The sequence below is a fragment of the Diachasma alloeum genome, unplaced genomic scaffold, assembly GCF_001412515.2.
Source record: "Diachasma alloeum isolate Michigan unplaced genomic scaffold, Dall2.0 Dall_scaffold_00643, whole genome shotgun sequence".
Lineage (NCBI taxonomy): Eukaryota > Metazoa > Arthropoda > Insecta > Hymenoptera > Braconidae > Diachasma > Diachasma alloeum.
The window spans coordinates 73,719-88,765 of record NW_021680775.1 but is presented as its reverse complement, the minus strand read 5'-3'; the positions used below and the strand labels follow the sequence as shown (position 1 = coordinate 88,765).

General features: G+C 35.6%; 1 protein-coding gene across 3 annotated transcripts in view; it reads left to right on the top strand.

The window, feature by feature from the left end:
* Positions 1–12,302, top strand: part of LOC107043852 (arfGAP with SH3 domain, ANK repeat and PH domain-containing protein) — a 42,190-nt gene extending 29,888 nt beyond the window's left edge. Inside the window, exons 4-11 of one of the 3 annotated variants that reach the window (XM_015265512.1) lie at positions 1,219–1,473; positions 1,587–1,672; positions 2,596–3,925; positions 5,302–5,421; positions 5,788–6,283; positions 8,297–8,466; positions 9,926–9,994; positions 11,695–12,302. In XM_015265512.1, the coding sequence (XP_015120998.1) occupies positions 1,219–1,473; positions 1,587–1,672; positions 2,596–3,925; positions 5,302–5,421; positions 5,788–6,283; positions 8,297–8,466; positions 9,926–9,994; positions 11,695–11,910 (2,742 nt within the window). In that variant the 3' untranslated portion in view covers positions 11,911–12,302. Of the gene's footprint in view, positions 1–1,218; positions 1,474–1,586; positions 1,673–2,595; positions 3,926–5,301; positions 5,422–5,787; positions 6,284–8,296; positions 8,467–8,732; positions 9,275–9,925; positions 9,995–11,694 lie in introns of those variants that run through there. The other 2 variants (XM_015265513.1, XM_015265514.1) reach the window with 2 other exon arrangements.
* Positions 12,303–15,047: the final 2,745 nt, after the last annotated feature.

The following is a 15,047-nucleotide window of genomic DNA, read 5'->3' as shown; positions in this document are numbered from 1 at the left end:
TCTGCCCCCAGACTTCATCACGCACTTATTATATAAAATAGTATACGCAACACGTGTGGACAGCAGGCGGTATCACTCGGGCGCAGCCGCCCGAGTGAGTAACCGCCTGCTTTCCGCACTAGTTGCGTAATGTACTATTTCCGGCCTGTTGCAATGGGGTTTTTTACTCGTGTGGCGTTGGCCTCCGAGCCGTAGGTGAGGACTGGCCAACCACACGAGTCAATAAACCCCATCGCAACAGCCCAGGAACAATATTTTTCTGTAGTGATTTTCAAGTTTTCGAGTTTGGGAAGTATGTAATACCAATTCCCAGACGAGAAATCGTGAGAAGCAGTACAGAAAAAGACTTTCTTTTGCAGAAAAAGTCGTCTACTGCTACTTCGGTAGTTGGGCAGTATATCGTCCAGGAAAAGGACAATTCCAAATCTCGAACATAGACACATCCCTCTGCACCCACTTGGTCTACACTTTTGTGGGCCTCGAAGGTGAAAACGTGAAGGTTCTCGATCCTTGGCAGGACCTCCCTAATGACTGGGGCAAGGATGGCTTCAAGCGTTTCAACGACCTGCGCCTGAAAAGCCCTGGACTCAAGACGCTGATAGCCATGGGGGGATGGAACGAGGGATCAATCCAATANCCTCAGACGAGAAATTGTGAGAAGCAGTACAGAAAAATACTGTTCGTCATACGGCCAAAATAGTATATTTCGTCACTAGGCCGAAAAAAAATTTTCTGGCGAATATGAGTTTGCAGCCCGAGCCTTCGGCTCGGGCTGCAAACTCATATGAGCTAGAAAAGTTTTTTTTGGCCGTTTGACGAACAATATTTTTTGTCATGACGGCCGTAGTCAGAGATTCACGGACGCTCCGCTCCGTTCCGCGTCCGTGGAACGCTGCCTTACGCCCGCAATGATAAAAAATGGTCTACATTACGCGTGCATCTAGAAAAATACTCCTTTACGTATTTGTAACACAATACAATGTTTTTCATCGATTAGTGATCACCTTATATCCAATTGATTTTATAAAATAATGTTAAAAAACGTTTTCATGTATTATCTAAGAAAAATTTCAACGAAAATTGTCGTTTCATATTTCCTCACAGAATTTCGCATTATCAAGGTTATTCGGCGATAAATGAAACGGTTGACAATTTCTCAACTAAATTCTTTTTTCTTATTCAAATTTTGTCCTCACACATTTATGAATCTTTATTCAGATGCAAAATATCAACAACATCGTTATGTTTCCCCTCGATTCGGTGTTGAAAGGAGACCTGAGAGGGGTTAAAGGGGACTTGAAGAGGCCATTCGAAAAAGCGTGGAAGGATTACGAAGCTAAGTACGCGAAAATAGAGAAGGAGAAGAAGCAGCATGCAAAAGAAGCTGGTCTTATACGAACGGAAGTCACACCTGCTGAGATTGCAGACGAAATGGAAAAAGAGAGACGACTGTTTCAATTACAAATGTGTGAGGTATATCACCCTTTCAATTTACGTGATGATAGGAATCAGTACAAGGGACACTGATTTATGAACTGCATCAATTTACATTCTTCATATTGTTTAATACTTGTTTTCACTTGCAGTACCTCATAAAAGTTAATGAAATCAAAACGAAAAAGGGGATTGAGCTGCTCCAACATCTTGTCGAGTATTACCACGCACAAACCAAGTAAATATCATTCGATTTGCTTCAATATCCTTTATTTGAATGAGAAATTCTTTTACTGATAATTCAATAATTCAAATCCATTTTTATTTTTGAAATTGTAAATCTTCAGATCGATTGAATACAATTTAAAAACGAACTTAGTTCTGAATTGAATTAAGGATTCTGTTGTACTATAATCAGACACTTCCTTGAGTTTTTATATATGTGCAATGCGAACCATCCTTTAATATAAAATTTATATTTTTGGGATCCTATGCTAGTCACGTCCCCGTCGTAGATCCTGGGTAATGCCAAGAATTGGTGCACGGAGAAAATTATTTGGTGAATTTCAACAATTAGTTGTAAAATTTCACCAGCTAGTTTGTTGAAATTCACCAAATAATTTTCTCCATGTAAGGCTCAAATGTTAATGCTTCTTTGTGAATTCATAGAGTAACTACATTTAATTTGATTAAAAAATGAAGCGCTCGTGGAAGGAAGATGGTGAAATGATATCATTATGAAATGTATCAAAGAGTATAAATTCATGACTGGTAACCCGATCTCGTTATTATATGAGAACTTGAAAATTTTCTGAAAGGATACCGTTTGTATACAAAACCGCTTCTTTGCACTCATCGGCTCATGAATTCAGCAAAAAAGAGTGACAAATTGATTTTTCACATCTTCCTAATAATTTTTGAACATGAACTTAGTTCAGTAATTAGTAATTTACCGTCAAATTCGAAGTGTATCTCCATCGAAAAACACTTCCGGTGGAGATACCACCGGCTGAAAATGAATCTTTTTTTCGTGAAATTACTGATTCTAGCCATGAATGCACAGTCAGCAAAAAGGTCGAATGTCTCTGCTTAACTTCCACCTCTTCCCTGCAGAATGCTCACACTTCTACTTAACAATGTTCTCCTTTTCTTTTTGCTCAGCTACTTTCAAGACGGCTTAAAAACTATCGAGCACTTCGGCTCCTACATAGCAGACCTCAGCATTAAGCTCCAAAAGATCCGTCAGACTCAGGATGAAGAACGTCGGCGACTCACAGAGCTTCGCAGTCTCCTCAGGAGTTCAGGCTGCGATAAAGAACTCACCACAAATGCTTCTGCCGGCTATTCCCTCCACCAACTTCAAGGGGACAAACAGCACGGCGTAACCCGTTCGGGACATCTATTCAAGAAAAGCGAGGGAAAGATGCGTCGAGTGTGGCAGAAGCGTCGTTGCGCAGTGCAAGCAGAGGGGTACCTGGACATCTGTCACGCAGATGAGAACAAGCCCCCCACCCGAGTCAACCTCCTCACCTGCCAAATAAAACTAGTCCCCGATGACAAGCGAGGCTTCGACCTCATCAGCTACAATCGAACTTACCATTTCCAAGCGGAGGACGAGACAGACCAGCGAGCTTGGATGTCAGTCTTGGTGAACTGCAAAGAGAGAGCTCTCCTGAGAGCTTTTGACGCCAGTGGCAAAGCCGACGCAGGCCAGGGAAATCCCACTCTCGTTGAGCTTCAACAGGCGGTCATCAGATGCGTCATGAGACTCCCTGGAAACGACCAGTGCTGCGACTGCTCGTCACAAAACGACGCCACATGGCTCTCAACAAACTTTGGGATAATCGTCTGCATCGAGTGCAGCGGGATCCACAGAGATCTTGGGGTTCACATTTCCAGGATACAGTCATTAACCCTTGACAATGTTGGAACTGCACAATTATTATTAGCGAGATACATGACTAATCAATCTTTTAATGAAGTTATGGAGGCGACTCTTCATCATAATTTGAAACCATCACCGTCCTCCTCGATGGAGGAGAGATACGAATTCATCAGAGCTAAATATGTTGATAAACGATACGTCATGAATACTTGTGCAGATGAACGGGATCTGTTATCTGATCTCGAGCATGCGGTCAATAATAGAGACCTTCAACAATTGCTGCAGGTATTCGCCGAGAATGTGGACCTCGCGGCGCCCCTACCGACTTCGGAGGTTGGAGAAACAGCGCTGCATTTGGCCATTCTGAGGGAGATGGGGGGGAGTCTGCATCTAGTCGATTTTCTGGTACAAAATATGCAGAGTGGAGGGGTTGATAGAGCAACTGTCGATGGGGAGACTGCTCTGCATTTCGCCGCGAGGCATGACAGGGCTGAAGCGATGAAGCTACTATTGAGGGCTGGGGCTGACCCTACGCTGAGGAATAAGCAGGACAAGACGCCGTCAGATATTGCGCAAGAGATGGGACACCTTGCGTGTAAGGATTTGGTGAGTTATCGGGGGTTATTTTATTCTAAAAGTGGGACAATATGACAGGTGTTGCATCTGGCATTATTCTGATACGAAGCGTTTTACATTTAAGGCCCAGGTGGATTATCTTTCAAACTTGGTCTTGGCTATTTTTTTTATTTTGATAATCTGAAATTATCTCCATTTGCTATTCAGTTTCACATAGCCCTGGAGTCTCCAAAAATTATGATTATGATTGTACAATCAAAAAAACATTTTAAAAAGCTGAACATTTTCAGAGAGCGTTTTTTAATAATATTGGGAAACAAACCCAATAGGGAGGAAATTGCAAATTAATAATTTGATGTATCTAATGGCCGTTAGGTAGGCATTTGTCACAGTAGTCAATGGCTGTCAGGTCATTAGTTACCATGATAAATTATCCATTCACTATTTTCTCTTTATCGGATTTGGGCCCGGTTGCACCAGCTCCGGGTAAGGAAAACGTCTGATAAGCAAAAAAAGTACATTTTGATGTTTGATGGATTATTTTACCCGGGAGAGTATCTCAAATTTATCCCAGGAACAAAAAATAAAATTTAATCCCAAGGTTAAATCAGTGTTAATTCAAATGGGGCTACAGGATAAATAAAAAATTATTCTTCGGGTCAAATATTGAAAAATTATAACCCCTACGATATAATTGACCCCAAGCATCAATTTTACCCTGGGGTTTATTTGGATAACAGGCTTGGTGCAACCGGGCCATATTTCTTAATTTATATGACAAACGCCCTTTGAAAATGTTCAGTTTTTTTTCTACTTTTTTTGATTGTACAATCGTAATTTTTAGGGACTCTTGCGTGACTTAAAATCCAATGGAAATTGTGGTACATTTTACATTATAAATTTTGAAGAATCTCAATTGACAGATACGAAAAAACTCGTGAAATCTAAAGGTCACGAAGTTCGTCTTCACGTGCCTTAATTTCGATTGCCCTACGAAAAAAATTGCACTGTTTTTTTCTTCTAAGGTAATTTCAGGATGTGTAGAATTAGAAAGTAGAATATGCTACTATATTCAAATTATGATCTTCGACCATTTTGATTAAAATCTATAACGATACTTTTATAACTTATAAGCTCATCGGTAAAGGGAATGCTTACCACTTACAATTATCTGTTATTAAGATGTTGATAGGGATTTTGCGGCTGTTTATTTTCAATCCATGCCGCAAAACTTTATTCTACTGCCTTCTCAAAAGGAGATAATGTTTAGTACTTCAATATAAAGGAGGTTTCTCAATTAAGTCCAATGGTTTATTTTAATAATAAGTCATACTCTTTTAGCTGAGCATTTCAATATTGATTCGTTAGCCTTTGGGATTCGTTAATAATCATAAGATTTTTTTTAGTTGAATCACGCGCTGCAGAAGCAAAAGACCCAGTTCGATAATGTGAATATCGACTGGAATTTGTCCCATGATGAAGGATCTACCGATTTCTCGGATGATGAGACAATTATTGAGGATCGAGTATGTCATAATACTTATTAATCATTAATTGTTCATTTATTTAGTGTTTTGAAAACTAACTCGAATAACTTATTTTTTGAGATCCTTTCATTTTACACTACATCTTCAGATTTCTTCCTTTCCAGTTCCGAAATAAAAATGTTCTTACCTGTGTAGGTGTACACATCTAAGACATCTTCGAAGTTTTTTTAAATTATCAGTTTTAGAGAGATTTTTTTTAATATTAAAAAAAAATGTCAAAATTTTAAGACACCTTTAATTTTTCTTCTCTTTTTGCTTTTTATCCAACGATTCAAAGATGGAATTCTTCTCCCTCAGTCAACAAAAAAAAATGAAACCCACTTACAATTTCTTCGTCTTAATCAGAATGGATGCTTAACACCAGAGAAAAAATCTCGTAGCAGACCGCCCTCCTACGCAGGAGGAGGTGGTTCAGGTCCAGGAGACTCGCCAATAACTCTCAGAAGTCGAAGTAGTACCTGTGATAGTCTGCAGAGTGGTTCCTCACCAAATTCAGTGACAAGTAGACAGCAAATGCCACCGCCGCCGCCCCCTCAGGCGAGAAAACCCATGATAGTGTCGAGTCCAATGGGACCACCAGACATGGCGTTAAATATTCACGGATCACTCAAAAAGAGGGTAGCACCACCTCCTCCGCCTGGGACCGGCGGGGGAGGAATACTGACCGCTCACTATGGAACTTTACCGACTTCTGTCAGCCTGGCCACCTCTTCACACAGTAGAACTACTAGTGAACCTATCCTGGCTGGTCATTCTTTGCACAGTTTGCCACATTCTTTGAATACCTTGAATAGTTTGCATCATAAGAGGTCACCTAGCAGTGATTCATCAACTGGACATGGTAAGATTTTGAGTAATTGAAATGCTCAAAGACATCTTCAAACTTTTTTTAAATTATCAGTTTTAGAGAGATTTTTTTAAATATTCCGGATGAACTCTTCCAGTTAAACTCATTCCGGTAATTTGGTACATGATGGATCGGAAGAGATTGTTATTAAGTTTAAAGGGAGACTACTATGAGTTTTAAAAGTCACGGGCGATTGGAGTGAGATTTCTCATACATTGAAGATCGATTATATATAACTTAAAATGAATAATTAGTACGAAAATTAATTAATTGTTTATTGTTCGTCTGCCCCGCACACGCTTAAAATGTTAAAAATAGTCCGGGGCCGTCAAGTTTTGAGCTGCAGAGGTTTCTTTTTTTTCAAAATTTCTGAAAAAATGTCTGCAATAATAATTACGAATTAGTTTTTTGAAATTTGACTACTGCGGAGGTAATTTCATTTTGTTTAAAATAAAAATTTACGCCATTCATGTAAAATGGGCAGAAAAGTGTTTCTGAAAGAATTGAGAATATATTGTTAATATTTTAAGAATAATTTACAAATATACAAAACTCATCTAGTCTCCCCTTAAACGAACGTTCCTCTTCTTTAAGTACTATGAACATACTCCAGTTGATTCATTGAGTAGAAAGAGGCAAAATAGATTTAAATTTCCCAAAAACATAACTATTTGTTATTGGTCATTTTTATAGGAAGTCTAACGTTGATGAGTATGACAAATTTTGTAGTAAAGGGGTAAACTAGCATAAGTGCAATTTTTTCGAAATTTTCTATTGCTTGAATCGAAAGTTCTCTCAAACGTGGTCGAATCTTTTAACTCTCCTGAAAAAGTTTCATTTTTGTACTTATTCTAGTTTATCACTTCGCTACAGAATTACTCCAACAAATTTGTTTTTGCAATTAGTTTTTTTAAAGAAGAGTTTTTATCAGCGGCCACGCTGTATATTGGACGCTGTATATTTACATGATACGTCAATATTTATAACAAATGTCTGAGACAGTAATATTCATATTGCATATAGAATTTTTTATTAATTTATTCCATGATTTTTTGTAGTTACCCTTGAAACGGATACTCTCCTATAAAACTATGTATTATTTGACACTTCTGAATCAATTATAATCAACAATACCATACTGTCGGTTGAGAATTTCACCTGAATCTTTCTTTTCATATTCACTTCCATTTAACATTTTATTCATATTTTAATCTTTGAAAATGGAGCAAAAATAACTTTTAGCCTGTTGAAATAGTGTGGAATGCCTCATCGTTCCTTAAGGTATATCCCTAGAAAATACATTTTTCTTAAGATTGTCTCCATTTTTTTCATAATGTTTATAATAGTCCCGAGGCTATTCAAAAAAATGCTAACTTGCTGTACTTCTCAGTTTAGGAGATAATAAATAATGAAATGCAAGCTTCCAACACGAAAGCCATAGGCCAAACGGGGGTTATGGCTCCCTCCGAACTTAATTTTTCCACTTTATGAGAAAACGGTTCTTTCGATGTTCTCAAAAAACCAATCCGTGATAGATTCATAAATTCCGAATACGGTGATTTTATTGTAAAATTTTGTACTACATAGTTTCTGCGATATTCAACTCTAGAAAATGCCAATTTTGTGAAAAAGATTAATTAACTAATAATTTCTTATTCGATTCAAGCAGTTATTGTTGCCTCTGTCAACAACACATGAGAATAGAAAAAACAATAACTTATGAAAATGCAGTAAATTTAGTTATTTAGAATTCTTTCCGGAAATCCATAGGGACTAACTTTTGGAATACACCTTAATTAACCTTTTTACAACTCTAAGCTTCTCCCCACTACGCCACCCTTTCAGTAGTCCATGGGGCTCCTTGTCCCGTGCCTCTCGTGGAGGTTCATGGCTTATTATCTTAATAGAGTTAAAATGACACTACATTTATTTTGTTCCTTCATAATAAAAGCCAAAATTCAGGAATGGATAAGTGAAAAATTTTCTAATTTCCATTCGCTTTTTCAGGAACTTTGGATAAATCAAATACATCAACTCTTCAAAGGCCAAGAAATCCTCCCCCTCCGGCTCCCTCAATCGCCTCATCCTCGAGAATGAGTAATGGCCGCAGCAGTGAATCCTTGAGTTCAATGTGTTCAGAACATGGAATTGGTAATCCCGTACCTCCCCCCAGGAAGGTAAGCTATTTTCAAGCCATAACAGGGAAAATTAATGACGAAAAATTAGTAACGAAGTGTTAAAATGTAACTGAAAAGTAAATTTTACGTCTTGGTAATGGTTTCATAATTCCGACAATGAGTAGTTTTAGGACGCAATTTCTGGCAATTTTCTTCTTTACATTTCCTTAGCTGCGCAAAACGTTTATTGACGTTTTGCACTGCAATTACTGTTGGAATAATTTCGGAATTAATAAACATGTAATCTTGAATATGTTACATTTTAGCGCCTCAGTACATAATACTCATCCGTGGTGGAGGGCTCGGTTTGGATATGAATTTGGGTGAAACTTGGGAGACACCACAGGGAATTTTAACTTTTCATTTGTCTCTGAACTAACATCCAGTAGTATTTGATTATAATTTCTTTAGTGATCCACGTTTGATATGCTCGTATATATTTCACCTCATACTAACGACTAACATCTTCATTACCAATCATCATCAAAATTTCAGTCATTGAAATGAACACCAATGAATCATAATAAAAACTCGGAAATAAATTAATGAATTAATAAATTTACAAATTTCTTATTTAGGATTCCCATCATTAATTTCAACGGGGAAATTATATCTTTCTCGATTAAACATAATTTTTAGCGACAAATAAAAGACCACTATTTGGAAGAAATGTTATCATTCATCGTAAACATGAATTTAGTAGTGAAGTGGTAGAGGAAAACAATTCCAGTGAGCCTCTAGTTCAGTTTTTGAAAAATATTTCAGAATTTAAGAAGGACAGTTCATTTTTTCAAGAATCTTTTTTGTCGTAAATAATGAAGGTACAATAAAATTATTCAATGAAAATGTACCGCATTTCTCTTCGATTCATAAATATCTCTCTGAAATTTAGCTAGAAGCAGAATTAATTTGTCATCAATTGTCACTGTACTACTGAATTGCAAAATGAAAAAGATAAATAAGTCAGTAGTAAAATACTAAAATTCAATATACCACATTGATATAATTATGGAGCCATCTAGCTGTTACACGATTTTGGGAAGAATACACAAAAGACCGTATTCATCGTAAAGTTCCTGAGCAACAAATCAAGTCTCTCGACATTGTTCCTGAAGTCGTTCATTTTTTTCGATATTCTCATAATAAGTAATTTGTCACATTTGATATCTCCCCTCGTTGATTATTATGAATTTATCTCGAAGCCGAATAATTTTAGAATGATATATCGATAGGCCACTCTTGTAGCTGGAAAAATTTGCAATAGAAAAGGTCTTTTTTTAAGATTCCGTCCTACAATCACTCGTTCTCCAGATGAATCCGTAATTAACGGTTAAGAATTTTCCTGTTGGGTTGAACCACTTTGCTACTGAAATTAAAGCATGTTTTTTTCTGTCAATTCTCTCTGTGAAAAATGTAATGTCCGGTTGATGGTTTTTGTCATTAACAACTGTTGGTACAGCGAAGGGAACGATCCAGATTAGAAAGCTACGCCGAGGAGCCCTCATCTTTGCTCCCCAATCTGAATCCGGTAAACATTTGGCACGCACAGTAGCATGCGACATTTGAAAATTAATACCAAAAATTAATAAACTGTGTTGTCAATCGCTATGGACGTCATTCGCACATTTTCAAGTGTCGTAAAGCTTCGCATGATCATTTAGATCTTCAAACGAACGCATCTCATCTGCATTGATAATTTACATTTCCTTGCTTTGAGTCATTCAAGTCCTGTGTTCTGTCTCATTGTTCACTTTCTGTTTTTCACTAATCAACATGTATATTTTCGTCTGGAGGGAATGCTTGTGAATTATCTCCAAAATTTTGGAGGCTTCGAAGAAGAATGTGATTGAATCAAGAGTATTATCCATGGCGACACATATGAAAAAATTCAATTCAAATTCAAGAGAACTATCGTTAAAATTCCATTTATTTTTTGCGCAGATTCTATTAGATGTTTGATAGGAAAATAGATTTCAATTTTTCTGTTTGAATTTTTCTCTTGCGATTTTTTCTATTAAAATTATTGGCCACGGATTTTCTAAGTTTTTTCCGCTATATTTTGATTTGTTTTGCATACAGGACCCGAGTGAAAAAATTTGGACAATTCATGCCCAAGTATTCCTATAGAAAAAATTCCAAGAGAATATATAGAAACATCGAAATTTTTTGACTTTTTCCTATTAAAAAAAATCTCATCGAATCAGCGCAAAAGCAAACAGAATTTTAACGAGAATTCCCTAGAATTTTAATAGAATGCCAATAGAATTTTCTAGCGAATTCACTAAGTTTTTCTATTGATTTTTTTCATATGTGGACATTAAGGCTTCTTGATTTCTTCGTTCGCGATTATAGCAAATAACTTGACGAATGTGTAAATCATGTTTTTTTTCGGCGGGTATGAGGTTTAATCACACTCGTTATATCACAAGGTAATCACCATAATTAAAAATGTCATTTCGACACGAGCGGTGTGGTTTATTATACCCACTCGGCATGTATAAATCACACGGCGTGTGATAAATCTGATTAACTAATGGTTTTGAAAGAACTCTTGATTTACAAAAAAAAAATCGACTTGAGATGGAGAATTAAAAGGAGAATCCTCGTGTGTAATGTTTATCCACTTCTCATAAATCAAATTCTTTCATGTTTGAGGAAGCTTTTGTAAATTTTTTGGGCTGATGAGAAATCATGTGAAACAAACTTTTTTGATTATTATAAACGATTGATTATAACCGTTTTGATAGAATAAAATGAACCAAAAAAATTCCTACATGAGGTTCATTTTCGAATTAATAGTCTTCCTACTAGAAGACTCTAAATATAAAAATCTGGGGTACTCAGGCAAATGTTGGAGATATTTAGAACATTGAACTCCATGTAACTTCGTGTTAACACCTACATTTGGTGCATATTACCTATTTCCGAATAATGAACATAGGTCTGTGGATTAAAATTTTATCAACATGCAGAAGATAACTCTATCAGTTTAAAAAAAAATGCAAATTGCATTCTCATTAATGTACATGTTTTCGAATGAAGCCTCCCCTAATATGATAAAAGAAGAATAAGATCTTTTCAAAACGAACCGTCTATTGTGTGTAACTGAAACCATAAAAATTATCAGCATGCGTCTGACATTCAATAGTTCCAACCAAGGAAATATCCATCGTCGTAGACCTACACTTGTCCTCAAACTAATCTCTTTCATTTTTGCTTTCAATGAAGCCCACGTCCTCGAGTTTGAATGGATTGCGTCGTTGTCGTGCACTTTACGACTGTGAGGCTGACAACGAGGACGAGCTTTCGTTCCGCGAGGGTGAAATTATAATCGTAACAAACGAACAAACCGACGATGATAATTGGATGGAAGGAGCCCTGGAACGTGCACCAGAAAGACGAGGAATGTTTCCGATAAGTTTTGTACATATGCTACAGGATTAACACGCGGGTAGCCTCAACTCGTTAGCAACAATTTCTAATTCACCTAGCACTTTGAGTATGACCAGTCTCAACAAGAGTAATGAAAATTAATCAACAAATGTACACTTCATTAATCAGACGCATTCATAAGTCAAGTGAAAGGGCAAAACGAGACCAGTAGAATATGTTTATTAATGGGAATTCTTTCACTTTATTCGACATAAGAAGAAAATATCTACTAATTCTCCTTATTGCCAAATCAATTTTCTTAAAAAAAAAGTCTGGCATTTTCTCTCACGCTCACTCATTCTGAATGTATTTGCCAATTAAGGCCCCGGTGGATTATCTTTCAAACGTGATCTTGGTTGTTTTTTTTTTATTTTGATAATCTGAAATAATCTCCAATTGCTATTCAGTTTTACATAGCCCTGGAGTCTCCAAAAATTATGATTGTACAATTAAAAAACGCTGAAAAAAGCTGAACATTTTCAAAGAGCGTGTTTGAATAATATTGAGAAATAAATCCAACGGGCAGGAAATTCCAAATTAATAATTTGGTGTATCTAGTGGCTTTTAGGTCGTCATTTGGCTGTCAGATCATTAGTTACCATGATAAATTATTCATTCACTATTTCCCCTCTATCGGACTTATTTTTTAAGGGGAAACGGAACCCCTGCGTTTATATGAATCTTTAGAATTGTGTTTTCTCCTGCAATTATTATTTTTTATTCATTAAACTCCTTCATTGACTCAACAATGCTATAATCGAGTCGATAAAGTAATTTCATAGATAGAAATTAATAATTGTAGGAGAAAACACAATTCTAAAATTTGATGTAGACAAAGGGGTTCCGTCTCCCCTTAATCTTTATTAAAAACGCTCTTTGAAAATGTTCAGTTTTTTTTTCTACTTTTTTTGATTGTACAATCATAATTTTTAGGGACTCCTGCGTGATGTAAAATCCAATGGAAATTGTGATATATTTTACATTATGACAATGGAAAAACAATCAAAATAACGGTCGAAAGATAATTCACCCGGGCCTTAAAAAAGAATTTGAAATAGTTGATTTCCAAGTATTCCATTACGTATCGACGTACTCCTGTACTTATCGGTTTCAATCGCATAGTTCAAGATTCTTTTTGGAGGAGATAAATTTCTGGATAAAAAAGGTCCTGACGTAAATCACGTACACCCAATTAACAAATATTCAATACTCAACTTGTCTCGTTTATTCTCTCTTCACTCACGTTGGCAATTTTTTTTCTCCCCAAATATTAAATTCTAATTATTCGCCTCACTCCTTTACTCATTTGGCCCCAGTACTTTTCGATAATTGACCACATAAATGTGATATTTCCGATTCTATTTATTCTTAAACAAAAAAAGTACCTCTAAACAGTACTGATCCTAGAATAGCTCAAAGCCATGTTGAACCTAGTGCGATTAAGACTTTCATCTTCAATTAAAATGCATGCAAATGTGACGATAGAAATGTTCGAAGATGCTTAGCAAGTAAAATATCATTCAATGTCTCTTATCCTAGAGTATTTTTCGAGTAAACATCAAAATCATTGATGAAGAACAAAGTTATGAAATTAGATAGATCTATATTTCCTCGATCGTTGAGCGTGAAAAAAATCTATTATGTATTAATGCATGACACGATAAGTATTACTAGAATATCCATCACAAAAAATATCAAAAACTGCGGGAAAATTAATCAACTTAAGTGATGAACAGGCATGAGTCCACATTGATTTGCAGATCATTCTCTAAATATGTTCAATGAAAAGAAATTTATCCAAGTTCGTCGAACAAATTTTTTTTAAACTCCGAAAAATCCATTTTTGGACTGTTCCATCCCTTGTCGTTCATCACTTCAATATAGAAACTGAAGAATAAAGCGAAAAAGTCGATTTATTCAAGAAATTGATTTTTTAATGTAACGCCATAATGTCTAGTTCTCAAACCCATAAAATATATCGAAAAAAAAAATAGTGGAATTAAAGTATACTTAAATATTTATTAGTAATTAGAAACTCGAATGAATGTAATATGTCGCAGCGTACAATTATTAAATTCAATCAATGATTATACTGACTATAAATTTGACTAGTTTACGTGACACCAAAGAAAGGAAAAAAATTTTTTATTATCAAAGATGAAAGATGAATAATGAGAAGCAATGATGAGGTGAAGTCCTCGTCTTCAGCATGTAAATATATCTTTATACATGTATATATACAAAATGTATATATTTTGAAAGTGAAACATAAAGGAATTAAAAATTGCATTAAAATGCAGTGTAACCCAAATTAATCCATGAAAAATGATTGAAATTGGAAAGATGATTCAACTTTAATGATAAATGATGGAGAGTAATTTTTAATGAAATTCGGTCTCTGTATATCGAATCTTGAAGCTAATTAATTGTGGTTAGGCTATTATTTATTGATTCAACTCTATAAGCATGAAAAACATTGACGAACTGCATCACAAATCGTGAATTAGTACTTTTCTTACTCATCACAGAATTATTATTGATTCACAGATTCGAAGCGAACGTTTGGTCTTTTTATTATTCTTAATAAATTAATATAAATTAATATATTCGATATTTGTATGTATCTCAGTGTACCTAGGACTCGGAGAAAATGATTAATGAATTTCGTTAAGCGATAAACAAGTCATTATGATGGATATTTGGTATAAATGACGACTGGTATAATTATTCAAGTATTTGTATAACATGCATAATAACGGTTTCTGTATGTAATATGGATGAAACATGATGTATCAAATGAGATGAACATTCTAAAAAAACTCACAGGTAAAAGAACAGAAATAAACGTTGTTTAGGGAATACTTGCCTCGATTATTTTAATACGATAAACCAATGCAAAGTCCTATCCTATTCTAAATCTTTCTTTGTCGGCCAAGGGATCTTATAGAGAATGGGTGACTTTAGCAGAGAATATCAGCAAACTTTTTTCGCGTGCTAGAAAACTTTTTGCCGAAAAAGTTTGATAAATTTCGTTAAAATCGTATATTGTCAGACTACCCGACTGATTATATTTTTGCATTGATTTCTCCACTACTCTATTCGCCGGCTTTTCTTCATTTCCAAACATAAAGCTTGACTTAATAAGTCTC